This window comes from Prionailurus viverrinus, chromosome A1 (genome assembly GCF_022837055.1).
Source record: "Prionailurus viverrinus isolate Anna chromosome A1, UM_Priviv_1.0, whole genome shotgun sequence".
Lineage (NCBI taxonomy): Eukaryota > Metazoa > Chordata > Mammalia > Carnivora > Felidae > Prionailurus > Prionailurus viverrinus.
Window position 1 is genome coordinate 18,897,029 of NC_062561.1, and position 16,988 is coordinate 18,914,016.

Here is a 16,988-nt window from a genome sequence, read left to right on the forward strand (position 1 = left end):
GTGAGTCCCTGAAACAGTCTAGGCAAGCCTCCTCAGAAACATGCTTAATAGGGCATGTGACTAAAGGGAGGGCTCGCCATTTCAAATCCCAGGGGTATATTCACAGTTAAGGATCACAAAGAATTTAGACAGGAAAGGAATCCCTCTGATGCATTACTTTAGAATCTGAGATGTTTAGTTTTCATTTTATGCTTAGACTTCTTTACTTCTTCCTCCCAGTCCTCTTTAAAAGTTATTTGAAACACAAATGGGGGTGGAAAGTGTGAATGAGGCTTAATTGGAAGCCCTGAGCTGTCAATCCCAGTAGAATGATCTCAGCTCTTGACATCCGTGATTGAATGTGTTTTCCTTTTTCTCTTCTTGCCTTTTATATAAACACAGGCGGAAGTCATGGTTAGTCTAAGAACCATGGCCATCAACAGTCTGTCTTTGATTAAAAGGTCTACATAATTTCATCACAAAAGAAATTAAGCAGGGCCTTTCTATGAATACATTCAGCATTTGATATAACCCAAAATCATTTACGCTGTTCAACAGGATCACATGGTGTAAGTCATTATTTTAATTTTTTTTCCTAGAAATAGAATTTATAAGGCATGCAATGGAATGGTAATGAATTCTGAAATTGACTTTCAAACATGCAACTTCCCATAGTTTGTGGAGCAGAAATGATCAGCATAAATGTGAGCTACGCATGTATCAATATAATATTCTCTACGTTATATTCTGTCTCTCCCCCATATTCTCCATCTTTAGCTCAAAATAAAGCAAAAATAAAGCAGTCACACTAAAGAATGAAATGGTACAAACTTTAATATCCCAACTACTTATTAAATGAAACTCAACTGAGTTATTGAAACTCAATAACCTGGAAAGATGACTCAAGAGTATTTACTTCTGGGGGTGCCTGGTCTTAATTTTCACTCAGGTCATGATCTCACGGATTCATGGGTTTGAGCCCCGCATCGGCCTCCTCGCACTGACAGTGCAGAGTCTGCTTGGGATTCTCTCTCTCCCCCTCTCTCTCTGCCCCTCATGCACACGCTCTCCTTCAGAATAAATAAACTTAAAAATATTTTTTTTACAAAGAATATTTACTTCTGAGTTAGACACCACACTGAGAAACTCAGGCTATAAACTCTGAAAAGATGGATACAGACAGCGTGGGGACTAGCCTTGAAATACAGGGAACCATCTAAACATCAAAGTGTGGGCACGGTAATTCTTAAAGCTGTGACAACCATGCTTCTAAATTTCTATTTCAGTAACCCCAAATCTTGGTGTTTTGTTTGGTTTTTAGTATGTTCCATGTAACTATCAAAGATATCAAAATGGCATTTCTAGAAATATAAAGCACCTTACAGAAAACATCCCAGGAATACGGGGATATAATATTACAGTGCTACTACAAAGCAGAGTGATCACAGCTGGCGAAGTATCCATTATAGAGGCAAAAAAGATGATGCAAATTACATCAAAACACACCTCATTACAGGAATTTTTAACCCTAAAAAATTTCCTTAGCATTAATTTTTTAATTTTCCTAAGTACTTCAGAAGAGAACAAAAAAAGCAATAAAAACCATTTGGTGAGCTCGTCTAAAATGTAAACCCATCAAATACTGTGTTTAAGATCAGTGTTAACAACAGCAACAAAAAAAATAATCTGAAAGCCCGCGTCTTAATACAAATACAAAATAAATATAAATCTAGACCCTATATAATTAATTCTATTTCATGAATTCTAAGAGGTTCAAGAAACCAGTTGGGGCACACAGGTAACAGAAGCAAGTATAGGAATCTTTCACATTCAATGTATGCAAATGTAATAATGGGACACTAAAAATAGAAAGTTAAATTCTAAAAGGTTGAAGGAGAGACCAATTCAAGTTGCACAGGTTACATAAAATTCTCTCAGCAGGATGGCCCACAGGAAGCTTTCACATTCATTGCATGTAAATTTCATGATGGCATGCATATCTACCCATCCAGAGAGAAAAGGTTTACATTCAAGTTTAGAGAAATGCAACCAGCTTGGTACCCAGTACACAAACAACCTTAGTGATATTTACAAGTTCGGCAAGTTCCTCTCAGCCTCTCCCCCTCCCCCCTTCAGAGCTGGCCCTGCAGGGTGAGGGAAAGGGAAAGAGGTCTCCAGATGCAGACAGGTGATATAAAGCTTGCCTTAAAGTAGGAGGGTTCTCCTACATTCAGTCACAGTATGGTGGGCTGAAACTGACACTGAACCCTCACTGGTGGGACAAATTGATGATTCTCCAAATTACATATCACAAACTCAAGAAACTACGTCATCTCTGATACAAAATCAGGATGACTGAAGGTACCTATCTTGATGCATTTATCCTGATGCAACCTACACTTAAGGTTATATGAGAACAACAGGAAAAAAATTCCTTTTATGTCAAAATAGTACAATAAAATCCACATTTGACTGTCACTACCTCAAGAATCTGCCAAAATAAGAGCCTGTAGCTAAACCATATGCAAACCATTTCCTTTGACCTTGCTTCCAAGCAAACGAACTATCTGAAGTATTTGATATTTACTTGTATAGACCATTCCCAAATATTTATGTGGTTATTTTGTTTTCAAGCTTTGAAGGACATGTAGTATTTACAAGCCTAGGAATTATGTAATTCATTATAATTTCACTCTCCAAATTACATTTGAAATCCAAATACATTTCTTTTTAAATACGGAATGTAGAGTAAGCCCTTTTCTTTTCCCAGTTACCCTCACCACCACTGAAAAGATAAAGACCCTCCCATTCTGTATGCAGGGATTTCTCACCTAGACAAGATGGGTCTGCCCTCAAGACACCTGCATGGCAAGCTCCTGGGGTATGGAACTGGTAGAGGAAAAGCACTAATTTTCTAAATTAAAAAAGGAAAACTGGGGGCACCTGACTGAGTCAGTCAATATAGAATGTCACTCGTGATCTAGGGTTTGGGAGTCCAAGCCCGACAGTGGGCATAGAGCCTACTAAAAGCAAAAGGAAAACTACTATGGGGGCTGGGGAGGAACTGAGGAGGCAAAGTTAAATGCTTCTGGGCCTCAAATAACTATTTGAGAGATACCGAAAAGATCTTTATCTTCCCACATAATCCAAGCTGGTTCTCATCTTCCTCCTTCCTCCATTAGACCTTCTCTCTTGGCTAGAACCCAAACAAGACTCAGAGGGTTAATCATGCTCTTCGAGACTTTCCTACTGCAGTTATAAAATAAATGGAGCCACGGAGGTCCCCTCCCCTTCCTGATGTCAGGTTTGCTTAGCTCCTTTCAAACTGTTAACTCAGCAAACCAGTAACAGGAGGCCTCTCACCAGCCACGCGAAAGCAGTTCTAGAACAACTTCAGGATCAGGGTTGTAAAGACAAAAACATTTTTTTCCAACTCTGCTGCATATCGAATCTCTAATATAAGAGATTCACAAAACCATGACCCATTTTCCAGATCTGCGAGGAATGGCGATTGAGAAAAATCTATTTATCCAAGAAATGTGTTTAATCACACAAAAAGAAAATGGGCCACACTCTCTTCCCACCCTCTTTCACATAACAGCACTGCTTTACTCAGGGGAGTTAAGCAGCAGCTCCACACCCTTCAAGGTCACAGGATTTAGCATGAGGGTCACTTCTGTAACTTAAGACCAATATCATCTAGGGCGAAAAGTTAATCAAGGCAGAGTAAGATTTTGTTAGGTCTCAAGGATCCACATTAGAGATGTTGGAACCAGGTCACACTCAAAAAGGTGGCAGTCTTGAGACTTCGTGTCTTTGCCCAGCAGCAGTGTGTAAGAGGAGCGTGGGTTGTCAGAGGTAACAGCACATCCCAGGTCACAGGTGCTGCAGTGCAGACCAATGCAGCACAGGCTTTAGAGGTGTCTCTTCTGAGAAGACACATGTGCCACCCACCAGCCCTAAGAATTGAAGAACCCATGTGACGTAGTGTCCACAGGGGACAGGCTACCTTAGAAAAAATGACCTGTCCTCCCACAGATCTACAAATTGACTCTGCCTCTCCTCCCAGGAGAGAAGCCTAGGAATAAGCCTACACTTCTCCCCTTCAAAATCAGAACTAAGATAAGACATAAGTCATCGGATGAAGATGTTTTACATATCTCTCTAAAGACGGAATGAAAAGACCAAAGATGAGCAGCAATTCTGAACCTCACTGGATCCACAAACATTAACAGTGGGAAAAAATCAGACTGGCCAATTACATACTGTTTCCTAGTGCTTCTGATCACTAGCAATCACACAAGCATGATATCCTGGTGTGCTGTGAAAGCTACTTTGTCCATGTGTTAGGTAACTTACAAATTTAGTAATTCCTCCAAGTGAGCTCTTTCTTCATCTGTTTTTGTTTCCCTGTCCCTCGCTCCCCAAAGTAAGGCACCTTCTAAATGATACCGTCTGCTACCATAAATATGTACATACTAGCAAAATAGCTTTCTACATTTCTCCAACACTTGTTATTTCTAACATGGCCAATAAGCCTAAAGATCTGTATCTGTGCCTTTTTGCTATGCCACAGTACAGTTTCTATTACATAAATCTTTTGGTTCTCCATGAGCTAGCTAGGCTCACTCACAAGTATTTGGAATGCATTCAGTTATATATCGGCCTGACATCAGTTTTGGGTTTAGCCTATCCAGATTTAACTTCCTCTGGATCCACTGAACAATCTCATTATAACATTCATTCCTATACAAGGTTAGTGAGTAAAGACAAACTACAATGAGAAAGCTATCGAGGATTTCTAGGATTTAGCTAATGCAATATTAGAACTGACATTTAAATCTGAAAGCATCTTTTTAAGCCAATATAAATTTTCTTCATGATTGCCGTAAGTATATTTTGAGATTGCTAACTCCAACTTTAGAATTTCTCTTTTTTCAGGGAAACCTAATGCACTTTTGGTGCAAATGTAAACTGGTGCAGCCATTATGGAAAATGGTATAAAGGTTCTTCAAAATATTTCAAATAATGATCTAAAAAAAAAGGAATTTCTGTTTTTTCAAAAACACAAGAATTATGCTCAACAATGACCCTTCTTTATTTAAATCACTCTGCTCCCAGGACAGGACAGTATGAAGGTTAGGTTTTGTTGTTTATTTGTCTTTTTAAGTAAACTCTACCCCCAAGGTGAGGCTCAAATTCACCAGAATTCACCACCCAGAGATCAGAGATCAAGAGTTGCATGCTCCATCCACGGCCCATCCTGGTGCCCCTGAAGGTTAGTTTTAAGGAACAGACCAAGCAAAAAGCTAAATATTTTAGAAATACCTACTCTTCATGTTAAGTCAATTATGTAATATGTGCCATGTTCCATTATCAAATTCTGCATGTAAATTTTAAACCCAATGCAGTACACTGGCTTTACTTGCATTCCATGGGTTTCTATATTCACAGGAACATTTCTACAAAATTGAATTTTTAAAACTAAAAATGTGACCCTATTTTAATAACTTCTTATATTATAAAAACATATAATTTCATAGAAAAATTTGTTCTAATACATATAAAGTTCAATTTCCATCTGACGATATTCTACCCTATACTTTTTAAACTTCCTGTGTGTCATATAGCCATTACTCAGAGAAACTGATGCTTCCCTTATTTTCACGCCTTTATAAATGCCAGTTCATCATTTTGAAAATCAGCTAAAAGAATTATCTGATGTATAGAAAAGTGGAATGCCAATGGATAGTTACTTGATAAAACCAAGTATAATAAAATGATAGTAAGTAAAAACTAGATGGCAGGTATACAGATGTTCAATGTAGAACTCTTTCAACTTTGAACATTTGAAAATTTTATAATGAAATCTTGGGAGACTAACATCCCATTTGCAAGGTCCACCTCAATAGCCAAAACAGAACTCCATTTTTCTCAAAGACACTTAACCCTCTCTACTGTGGACTAACTACACTGATTTATGTGCCATACCTAACCTGCCTACAGGATCACATTCGAATCATTTTTCTATCGTTCAGATACATCTAATATGACATCTTGTATACAATAATTATTCAACAAATTGAAAAAAATTAATAAAAATACCGTGACCATCTGTGGAAAATAATCATTGTTCTTTAGTAATACTAATAAAAACATTATCACATTTTGAACACACATAAAGCTGAAATATAAAAGACCCATGGTTCAAGAAAAAATTTCTTCCCAACCACATATTTACTATATAATGGACATGATATAACATGCAGACATTAAAGTCAAATTACAATATACAGCAACATGAATTAAGAAATCACCAGACATTCACTAAGAGAAGGCAAAAATGCCTTCAGGCAGGAACCAAGACTGGAAGTTGGTGGAAAGGACATGAGCTTTGCAGACTAAGCAAAATTTTCAGAACTTGCAGTAGAGGCACAAGATGATCCAAGTGCTGGGGACAGGATGGTCTGGACCTGAGGTAAGAGGCCTAACCTAGGGGAATGAGTGGAGGTCGTGAAAAGAATGTCTCAAGAGACTGAGACAGAAGAGCTGACAGACTTGGGGGCACCAAAAAGCATGAGAAGAATATGCTGAAAAGGGCATCCAAGCCTGAAAACTAGGGAAAAGGTTAACCAGACTATTAACCAAATCAGGGAACTCAAGATGGGAACCTTATCTGAGACTAAGAGGAAATATGGCGTGCTTGGGTTTAGACATGTTCAATTTGAGGTGAAAGTGGGACATTTATGGCCTTTAAAGTAACTGGAGACACAGGACAATAGATGGAGTAAGTTACCTAGGAAAGAGCCAGAGAAAAAGTCCACAACTAGTCCTGAGGTTATCTTTAGGATTGAGCACAGAAGAAAAAATGAATGAACCAACTGGAGGAGAAAGCAGTATGAAAGTGGGGGGGGGATGAAGACAGTCCAATGTAACCCAGTCTCCAATAAAGGGATTTCTACAGAGGGGGTGGTCAACGGAAAACTGAGAAAATGGAAGGCTTAGACACTCCCCTGCCAGCCTTGGTGAACTCTGACCATAAAGACTACAAGCTCGAGCAATCATAAGAAACCAAAAATTGGGGGTATAGAAGCTCATCACACAGTCCCATCTCGTCTTTTTTTTTTTTTTTTTGTAATAAATATGGCCTGAAATAAAGGACACATATTGAATGTATGTCCTTATTTAATATTAAAAATGCACCAAGGTGAAAATTCACCAAATAATAAACTGGAAAGGGATTGCAGATTTAGCTTTCTAATCTTATTTGGCACAATATCAAAAATAGTTTGCTTTTTTTTTTTAACAGCTTATGTCAAAGCTACATGAGGATGAATGAAAAAGAGGGAAAAAAAAAAAAGGGAAAGCAGCCCCAAAGCTTTCCAAGTGGCAAGAATAATTCAAACCAAGCCTCAATATTTGCAGTGCTTAACCCACAAATTTATAAACCATAGGTAGACAGAGTGGAGTGGGATGCCAATAGGAGGGTGGATGTTAAAAACTGAACCATATGAAATCACTAATGTACAAAAATCCATTTTCTTGTTTCATATGTTCCTTAGAAGACCACAAATAACAAGCAGTAATTTTCTGCAAAGAATTTATGTGCCACTGAGTTCTGTTAGTCTTAATCAAGAATTAGCAAAAAGGGACAATTCTTCCAGGCTTCAGTACACTTATATACAGCATATCCACTGGAACACAAACCGTCACCCCTCAGACACCAAAAGAAACACTTTCTCAAGTTCATCCAACCCTGTTTGACAACTGAGGAGCAGCCCCTACCAACTTCAGAATTTTGTACACACCAAGAAAAGGTGGTTATCTAACCCAAGGAAGGTCCCAGGGGATTGGGGCAAAGGCAAGTCTCTGCAAGCTGTTACTAAGAAGGCCGAGGCAAATGCTGAACTGCAGAGACGCAGGGCTAAATCCACTTTGCTCACTCAATGCTCCAAGGCTCAGTACAACTACAAACTGCTCTAATCACCATGGGGTTTATCCTGCCTCTCCAAGAGGATTCCAGGAAGCCCCAAAGTTACGGCACACGCAGGGGAAAAAAAAAAAAAAAAAAAAAAAAACCCAGCCGATTAAATTCCCATGATGCCAAGGTACTGGGTAGTTTCCAAGGGCAGAGTGTTCTAGAAAAATGCAAATAATTCAGGCTCTCCAAAGAAATTCCAGGCAAATACAGACAGCTGCTGTCTTAGAAAAATCATACAGAATTGTAGTTTAGGAGGCTGGATGAAAAGGCACAAGGACAGAGAGAACATGTCCAGCCTGTCAGGGATTCTAACTCACCACTGAGTATTCTTTCCCTCCTCCCCAGTTTATATGTCCCCTTAAAAGATTCCCTGTGCAGTGCATGGTATCCTAGCCACATTTGTGTCCACTGCCAATGTGACAGACTCTCAATAACTGGGGGGGAGGGGGTGTCTCAATGAACTTTAACCTTCTTTAAAATTTACATGAGAATTAAAAATGCCTTCTTCCCAGTATTCAAATGTTTGCCACCCTAAGAAAATAAAAGCTGAGAAAAGTCAAAAATAGAAGTCACCACTCTCTTCCAAGGATCTGCCACAAATCTACAGGTAAAATAAAAATAAAATTCTTATAATTATCAATTAAGGTATTCACATTTGACATCAATTTTGGAATTTCTGAAAAATAAACATGCCAGCCATAAGACCTGTTACGTCAGTCCCACATACCTTTTTCAGCCTTTAGTAAATATGATATCACACTTGGCTGCATAATTCCCCTACTCATTTTTAATTCTCTTACCGCATGCTCCCTTCCCCAAATACAGATATTGACATTTTCACCCCACTGTAAAAAAAAGGTTTTCTTTTAAGGTAATTTCAGTAACAATCTAGAAGCCGGCCTCACCTTTAAAGAGGTCATTTTTAAATCAAATGTGACTGCAGCAAGAAAGCATCGATCATCCCTGTGCTAGGGACTTTGTGGCTATTTAAATAACTCACCTGCAGATTACAAACCCAAATTACAAAATATGAGTTTTTAAACACAAAAAGTAGTACTGTCAGTTCATAAGCCAAATGAAAGAAATGTCATTCCAAAATAAGGAACATCTGAGATATCTCACTTGTCGAAGCATTCTTTTAACCAAAGTGCTCCAAATAGTGTCAAAACAAAAAACAAGAGTCAACTTAAAACTGCCATTAAAAAAAGGGGGGGGGGGGGGGGGGAGGGACGGACAGAACCAGAGCTCACAATACTAGTTCCCAAGCTCTAGAAAGCTTTCTATGTGGGAGGGGAAGAAAAAAAAAAAAAAAGGTCATGGAAATGAAGTTTCACTATTTATAAATAGTGTACATGGTTTAAAAGATCCTGGGTTTTCCAAAAGTCTTAGCTTCCACTTTGAGTGTAACCTTATGATAATTATAGCCGACATTAAAACAACTGTGAAGCACATGTAAGGTACCATCTCCATAAATACAAAATGCGTATCTGACAAACATAACCAGTGTCTAAGGAACTAGAAGTTTATGAACTCTTTAACAGCTTCTCAACTATTCTGTCCATGAAAACCACTTTCAAATTCTTAGGCAGGCCCCAGAAAGTAAAGCACAAGCAACTATATTTAATTAAAGAGTCAATCTAATTCCCACCAGTAAATCACAGGAAATATTTAGTTCCAAAGCAGCCTCTCCTGAGTTTTAAAATAGTTAGGTTTTGGTTGATTTGCATTTTAGGACTCGATTTTTAAAGCTAAAAGTCACAGTAAAATTTCTCCCTTTTACGAACCTTTAAATCAAGGGAGTCTTTCAAATCTGAAAAACTTGGTTTTAACAAGTAACTCATTTTTATGAAAACTCGAACCAAAAGACTAGTTATGACTTAGAATACTTAAGGCTGTTTCTTTTCTTCTTAAAATATCCCTTTACTCAAAGTGAAAATGCACTTGCTGTAATCTGACTTCCACCAACGGACTCTCATTACACCTGAAACATTTACTCACTTGAGAACGGCAGCCCGCTCCTCCCAAAGCCCCACTTGGTTGCCACTGGGAGCAGTCACTGGGCCTCCAATTTTGAACAGATACCAACGATTCTAATTGCTCTTCGAGCTCTGAAAAGTGTATTTTTAAAAATAAAATTATAATTGCATTTTGGCAAAAAAAAATTAGAACAAAAACCTAATAAAAATGGTTGGGGGTTTGCTTTGGCCTTAGAATCTTTGTTTTGTTTTGAACTTGAAAGTTTAGGTTGTATTCCTAGTTTAAGAAGAATAATCTGATTTAAAGCCATATGAGAGGCAAAACTAAAAATAATCCCAAACATCGCCTTTCTCCATCTTTGAAGAAAGGCACTCCAGCAAGCTGAAGTAGATTGTATCCATTTCCAAGGACCTAAAAGAATGGTGTAAGTACACACCGTACTTTGAAAAAGTTTTTTTTTTTTTTAATGGCAAACGCTTTATAAATAAATAGCTCAAGTAGGGTTGATAGATGAGCAAGTCAGGTCTTAAACTCAAATGTTAAGTAAAATTGGACTTGGCAGACAATCTTGATTTTGTGACTTAAAAGAATACATATCAAGCTTAAAAGAAAGCACTTTACCTTTCTGAAACACTTGGTAAAATAACATGTTAACGCCTAGTAATGAGATTATTAAGTGGTACGTTTACTCTAAAACACACTTGGGAAAAAATTATATCCTGGCTCCTTCTCCAGGAACCTCAATACGTTAGGAGTATCTTAACCTTTTTGACACACATTAACCACAGGCATGACAGTGTATGTAAAACAACCGTGGTGTAACCAATTGCGCAGCAAAGATCAATCTTTATTAGGCTGCACAGTCAGGATTAGGGGTGAGGAAGAAGTTCCGAGGAGTGAGGAAGTTCTCCACTAAACTTTCACATCGATCCCTCCACCTGGGACAGCGAGAAACTGTCAGCTTCAGAAGGCCAAAGGAGAATGCACCCCCCGGAGGCCTCCCCACAGCCTCTCCTCCTGAGAGCCCCGGGGTCTTCTCAGTCTCCTAGTAGGGAAGTACCTGCCCCCATCCTGCTTCTCTCCGGGTCTCCCTCTCTGAAAGACAAAAAGGACTAGAGGCCCCTCATCTACGGTCCTCTCTTGTGGCAGGTCGGCCCTACAAACTGCTTTGATGCGCACCTCCACTCCGACTCCCCGAAAACACTTGTCACAAAGCCCCCTGCCTGCCTCTGGGATCTGTACCTCCACGCTCGGTAACAATGAGGCGGCAAAGTGAGAAAGAAGGTACACACATCCCCAGCTCTGGTCACCCAAGGCAGCCTCCCCTTGCCTATGTAAAAGCCTCAGACCATGGGCGAGGCCAAGTTTGGGGACACTTCCCTGCGTAGAGAAGTACTGGCCTCGCAGCCCCGCGGCCGGGCCGGGCACCGCGCACCGCCCCAGCGCGCTGGCCCTTTAAAGACGCTCTCTTCCTACGCCTGCGGCCCCTCCCTCGCCGTCGCAGCTCCAGCTCCCGCCTCCGCCCCCGCCGAGGGTCACACTTGAACTTTAGCTCGCCCGGCGCGGCCCGGCGCCCGCGCTCCGCAGGCGGTGGCCGCCTCTTCGCACGTGTCGGATGCACTACCTCGGGCTCGTCGCGCCCGACCCCCTGCACTCGAGGCCACTTCGGGTAAAATCAAAACAAAGCAAAATGTACACCGGCCTTCCCAAACTGCGCTGCCAAGGGCCGACTCGCGCGACCTGTCCCTTCCACCTACAGATCGGTCCCCCGGCGGCGGGGCCCCGATGAGCTTCCCGGCGCCCTCCTCCGCCCAGTGCGGCGGAAACGGCTCTTCGGCGCAGCCCAAGGCTGGGGGGAACGCGCGTCGCGGCGACGGAGAGGAGCCGCCCTCACCCCCTAAAGGTCCTGGAGTAAAAGAAGCGGTGACAAGAGTCCTCGCCGGCCGTGGGGGAGCAGCTCCCAGTAAACCCCTTCCTCCTTCCACTGGCGGCGAACTTTTCGGCTCGCTCTTATGTCCACTTCTTGCCGTTACTTTTTTTCACTCCCTAATTCCCAAATGAGCCCCTTTTCCCCGTCCCGCTCCAACTCTCACTTGAGCGCGCGCACACACACTTACTCCTGTCCCCCGACAGGTCCTGGGCAAGCCCACCACTCACATCTGCCACTTCTCGAGCTTTCCCTGCACGCGCTGCCCGCGTGCCCTGCACTTTCAGCCCAAGCAAACTTCCACAGCCGCCCTCTCCTCTGCCTCACCACGACCTCAGGTGGAGGCAGAGTCCCCGCGCCCCCTCCCAGTCCGGCTGTGCGTCCCGAGGCCACTCACCTTCCAGCCCGCGGAGCTGTTGCTGTCACCCTTATCCTTGAAATAGGGCACGCTCTTGACCATCCACTCGTAGATCTGCGACAGCGTGAGCCGCTTCTCGGCTGAGCTCTCGATGGCCTTGGTGATGAGGTCGGCATAGGACAGGTTGCCCCACGCGTTGCGGCGGGACGAGCTGCTCTTTCTCGGCTGCCCTGCAAGGGGGCCGGCGGCGGCTGGGGGCACCGGCGGGTGCTGAGACAGCGGCCCGGGCGGCGGGGGCTGCGGCGGCGCCGGGTGCAAGCAGCCCGCCTCCGGGCCCTGGAAGTCCCCGCACAGCCCCCCGGTGGCGGCAGCTGCGGCCGCCGCCGCCGCCACCGCTGCCGCCGCCGCTGCGGCCGCCGCCACGGACCCGGGCGCCTGCTGGAAGTCCCCGCTCTCCTCCAGCAGGCTCAGGTTGCTCATGAAGTCGGCGTTGACAGCGGCCGCCGAGGCCGAGGGCAGGCCCGCGGCGGCGTCGGGGTTCGCTGCCGCGCCGCCCGACGGCGCCGGGCTGGAGGTGGCCGAGTTGGACTGGCTAAACTCCGGCCTGGGCAGCGGCCAGGTGCACGAGCGCGGCCGGGGCAGCGGCTCGAAGTCCGGGTCGATCTCCACCACCTGGGGCGCTTCGGCCATGGTGACCCCCACCCCTCCCCCAACCGCGGGAGAGCCAAAGAGTCGAGAGCAGCACAGGGAGCCAAGGGGGAGAGGGCGCGAAGAGACGGTCCGAGATTTGGGGGGGCGAGGTCGGCGCCTCGAGCCGACGAAAACCCGGAGGAAGGCGCGGCGGAGTAGTAGCGCGAGCCCAGAACTTAACTTCGCGGGTCCATCAACATCTAGGCTCTTCCAGATTCGCTGCACGGGCAGGACTGCAGGCCAGAGTCGCCGGGTCGGGCAGCAGTCGGCGCCGAACTCCTGCTGACAGGGCCTGCGGACCGAAGGAGGACGGACGCCGCGGGCCGCTCGCTCTCCCGGCGGCGCGACCGCGGCGCTGCTGCCTGTTGAATGTGGCGGCGGCGGCGGCTGCTGCAGCGACTACGCTGCCGCCCGACTTACGGGATCTGCCGCCGCCCCCCGCCCGCGGCGGCGCGCGCGCCGGCCCGCCCCTGACTGACAGCGCACGCGACCAATGAGCGCGCGGCGCCGCCGCCCAGGCAGCCAGTGGTCGCCCGCCTGGGCGGGGGCCGGTTTTCCACCCGGGAGGCGGCAGTGGTTTGGTGGGGGGTAGTGGGATGTTTTTCTCTTTCACACACTCTCTCTCTTTCTCTCTCTCTCTTTTTTTTTTTTTTTTGGATCTCTGTTATTATTTTCTGGTAATTCTCAAGTATTTCTGTGAGTCTCTCGCCCTCTCAGTGTTTTGATTGCTAGGAGGCAAACCAGCGTGGAGGCGGCGGCGACACTTTGTTTACTACTGAAGAGCAAAGCCGAGTACTCGAGAAGCTCGAGTGGAACAAGTCGCTCGCTTCTTCGCCTCGACCTCCGCTCGGGGCCCGAAGTGGGGCGGGGCGGGGCCCAGGGGGACGCTCCTCGCTTCGCGGGCACTGGGTGGGCGGGCGGAGGCGGCCTTGCGGAATTCTACTCTATCGCCCCCTTCTCGACTCCACCCACGGTTTTTTGCAGAGAAACGTGGGGAAGTCGGTGGGTTTTGTTTTTGTTTTTTGTTTTATTTTCCTGCGATCTGTCAAGTCCTCCAGCCCCCGCGCGGGCTGCATAAGCCCCTCCCGCACCTGGGTCCCGGCGGTCCAGTCCGCGCGGCGGGCGCCGTCCCCGCCGCCTCCGCGCCTCGAGCCCACCTGTTCGTACCCTAGAGCTGAGCCTCTGCAGGTTCGGTCTAGTCGGGGGCCAGGCGTCCAGCCCAGCGGCAGCCCAGCTGGGTTGACGCCACACTTGACCTAAAAGGCTAGAAATGAGGTAAAGGGACTCAGCCGGGCCGAAGACAGTCCTATTTCACACGCACACAGAGACCCAAAAGCATCCTAGACTTCAGTGCCCTCTGTGGGATCATCTTCCCCTGCGCGGGAACCTCAGACTCTAATGGTCCAGGGGCGGCGAGGAAGGGGTCAGAGAAGAGTATTTAGAGAGAACCTTGTCACTTTATTATGTACCCCTAATTAAGTTCAACGGCTTGCTTGTCATTTCTTTGCTATTTAGGATGGAAGTAGTGAGATTTCAAGTAACAGCGCAAGAGGGGTAAAACCAAAGCCTGGGTGAGCCCTGCCCACCCCCAGGTTCCTTTAAATTGCCTCGAGTGTCAGTCGACTCCCCCCCCCCCCCCACCTTTCCCCATCTGGGCTCCAGGTCCTGGACGTCCTGTCGAGATCATTGGGGCCAAAGGCAGAAAGACAATGGCCCTTGTGTCTCGGGGAGCAAAAGAAACAGTTTTCAAGAAACAGTTGTTTTGTTTTGCCTATTTAGGAGGCATAAGGAAGGCATTTCCTTTCAGAGGGATGGGATCACTTGGGATGGAAGATTGACAGTAGGGTTTTAAATATCTTGTCCAAAATGACAGCTCCCAATTATTTTTCCAATCCCCTTTCTCTTACAGGTAACTCTTCAATTGAAAAGTGGCATCTAAAGAAAATTAGGCCTCATTTACGAAAGTTTGAAAGAACTTAGATTTACTTCTTCTTTACATTCTCGCTATCATCTCCCTAGTCCAGGCCCCTGTTTCTTCACAATCCACTTATCACAGCTTCCTACTGATAAATGGGGGAGAGGGGCAGGGAAGAGGAAGGTCGTGAGCCTGATGGATTAAGGATAGAGGTGGTTCCCACCCTCCTCCTCTTGTGGTCTCTGCATTTACTACCAAATTTAGATGGTTCAGGCTTCCTCTGCCAGCCGCTAGGGGACCTCAGTAACCCGGACGACGAGCTCAAAGGAAGGCGCTAATGCAGAACTGTTGATAGCTTCAAGTAAGCTCTGCAGAGGCAGCCCCCATTCGGATGGCCGCACCCTACAAATAGGCGGTGCCCTAGTGCATCATTCTTGGCAAAGGAAACCAGCTGCAAATTTGGCCTTGCCTTCCTTTCAATTCCGGTTTTTCATGGCTTCAGTCGGAGGAGAGTATTTGGCTAAGGCAGTTTTCTTACAGACTTTCCTCTGGTCCTTGAAATCTGGACTATCCTGCCTCGTTTGGATGTTACAGTGGTGAGGGTTTTTTTTTTTTTTTTTTTGGTCTTTTTTTCAAAAAAGTTGAGTTGAGGGGCACCTGTGTGGCTCAATCCGTTGAGCGTGGGACTCTTGATTTCAGCTCAGGTCACCATCTCGAGGTTCGTGGGATGGAGTTCCATGTCGTGCTCTGCGCTAACTAGTCTGGAGCCTGCTTGGCATTCTCTCTCTCCCTCTCTCTCTCTCTCTCTCTCTGCCCCTCTCCTTCTTTCTCACTCTCAAAATAAATAATATTTTAAAAATAAAAATTAAAAATTTGACTTGAAACAGGCACAGAATATTTATAGCGCCAATGTCCCAGACACATAGTTCCAAAAAACTGAAGGTATGATAAAAGATGTTTCTAGCTGCCTACGGTACCACTGTATGTGTCAATTTACTGAACCTTAGGGTGCTGGTGAACATTTGGCTTGTTTCCAATCTTTAGCTTGTAGGAGCTATTCAGTAATGAATAACCTTACATAACTCATTTTGCATCTGTGAAAGTCTATACACAGGAGGAATTTCCAGAAAAGAGATCACTGGGTCGGCAGTTAAATGCATTTGTAATTTTGAGACACACAGTCAAATTGCCCTCCATAAGGGTTGTATCCAGCTAAACTTTCTTTCCAGCTAGAACCACAGAATGTTACAACTGAAAGCAGACAGGGGTCACCTCAGTGGCCTCCTTTACTTTCTCCACAAGGAAACTGAGCCCCTCGCCCTCCCAACCCCACCAGAAGCTGATTTGTCCAAGGTCACACCTTGGTGGTGTGACCTGAGTGGTGCTGCCAGAGCTGGAACCCCAGTTTCCGGCCTTCCCATCAATAATCTTCTGGACACACAGAAAATTAGAAATACCTGCAGTCCCAATATAGCAACAACCACTATATAAAACTCTGCGGTATATTTCCTTCCAGTGCATTCCACGGATTTTAGTAATTTTAGTTAAATGAATTGCACTGAACTAAATGAAGTTTTGATTTAAAAGATTGGAAAAGCAGACACAAAAAGATGATGGCGACAGGAAGATAACGAAAGGAAGAAGATTACAAGAAGTGGTTTGGGGTTTTTTAGTCAAAAACGTACCCGTTTTCTCTCCGTGAAGGATGCCAAAGTATTTAGGTTGGCATTGGTTCTGCTTAAGAGAAAGAAGTTCATTTCTTTTCTTCAGTATGTTTTGTGGTAGCCCTTTGCTTTGAAGGCTGTTTCTAATGATTATCACTCACTAGTTGGCACACATGGCCCAACTGGGCAGAAAAAGGTTTCGTGTCAGGTAAGAGCAATTAAAATGAAAAAGGAAACCATCATCACAAAGCCCATCTCACAAACCAATGTGTTCTTTTCTCTGCCTGGTTTGCAGAGTAATTATTGCCTCATCCTTGATGGGAAGATGGAGGGATGGTTGCCTTCCATCAATGCCCTGGCAGAAACTCCTGCATTTACCCCTCACCACCAACACCCTGATCTCTGGTTTCAATTCTTACATGTCAAAATAGGTCATTTAAGTCCAATTTAATGAGTAAATGAAAGGTCTGGATGTTTATTTTTCAGGCATGGTATTT

General features: G+C 44.7%; 1 protein-coding gene across 1 annotated transcript in view; it reads right to left on the minus strand.

Moving 5' to 3' along the window:
* Positions 1 to 13,321, minus strand: part of FOXO1 (forkhead box O1) — a 96,582-nt gene extending 83,261 nt beyond the window's left edge. The window contains exon 1 of the mRNA XM_047867658.1: positions 12,262 to 13,321. Coding sequence (XP_047723614.1) covers positions 12,262 to 12,912 — 651 coding nt within the window. The 5' untranslated portion in view covers positions 12,913 to 13,321. The remainder of the gene's footprint in view (positions 1 to 12,261) is intronic.
* Positions 13,322 to 16,988: the final 3,667 nt, after the last annotated feature.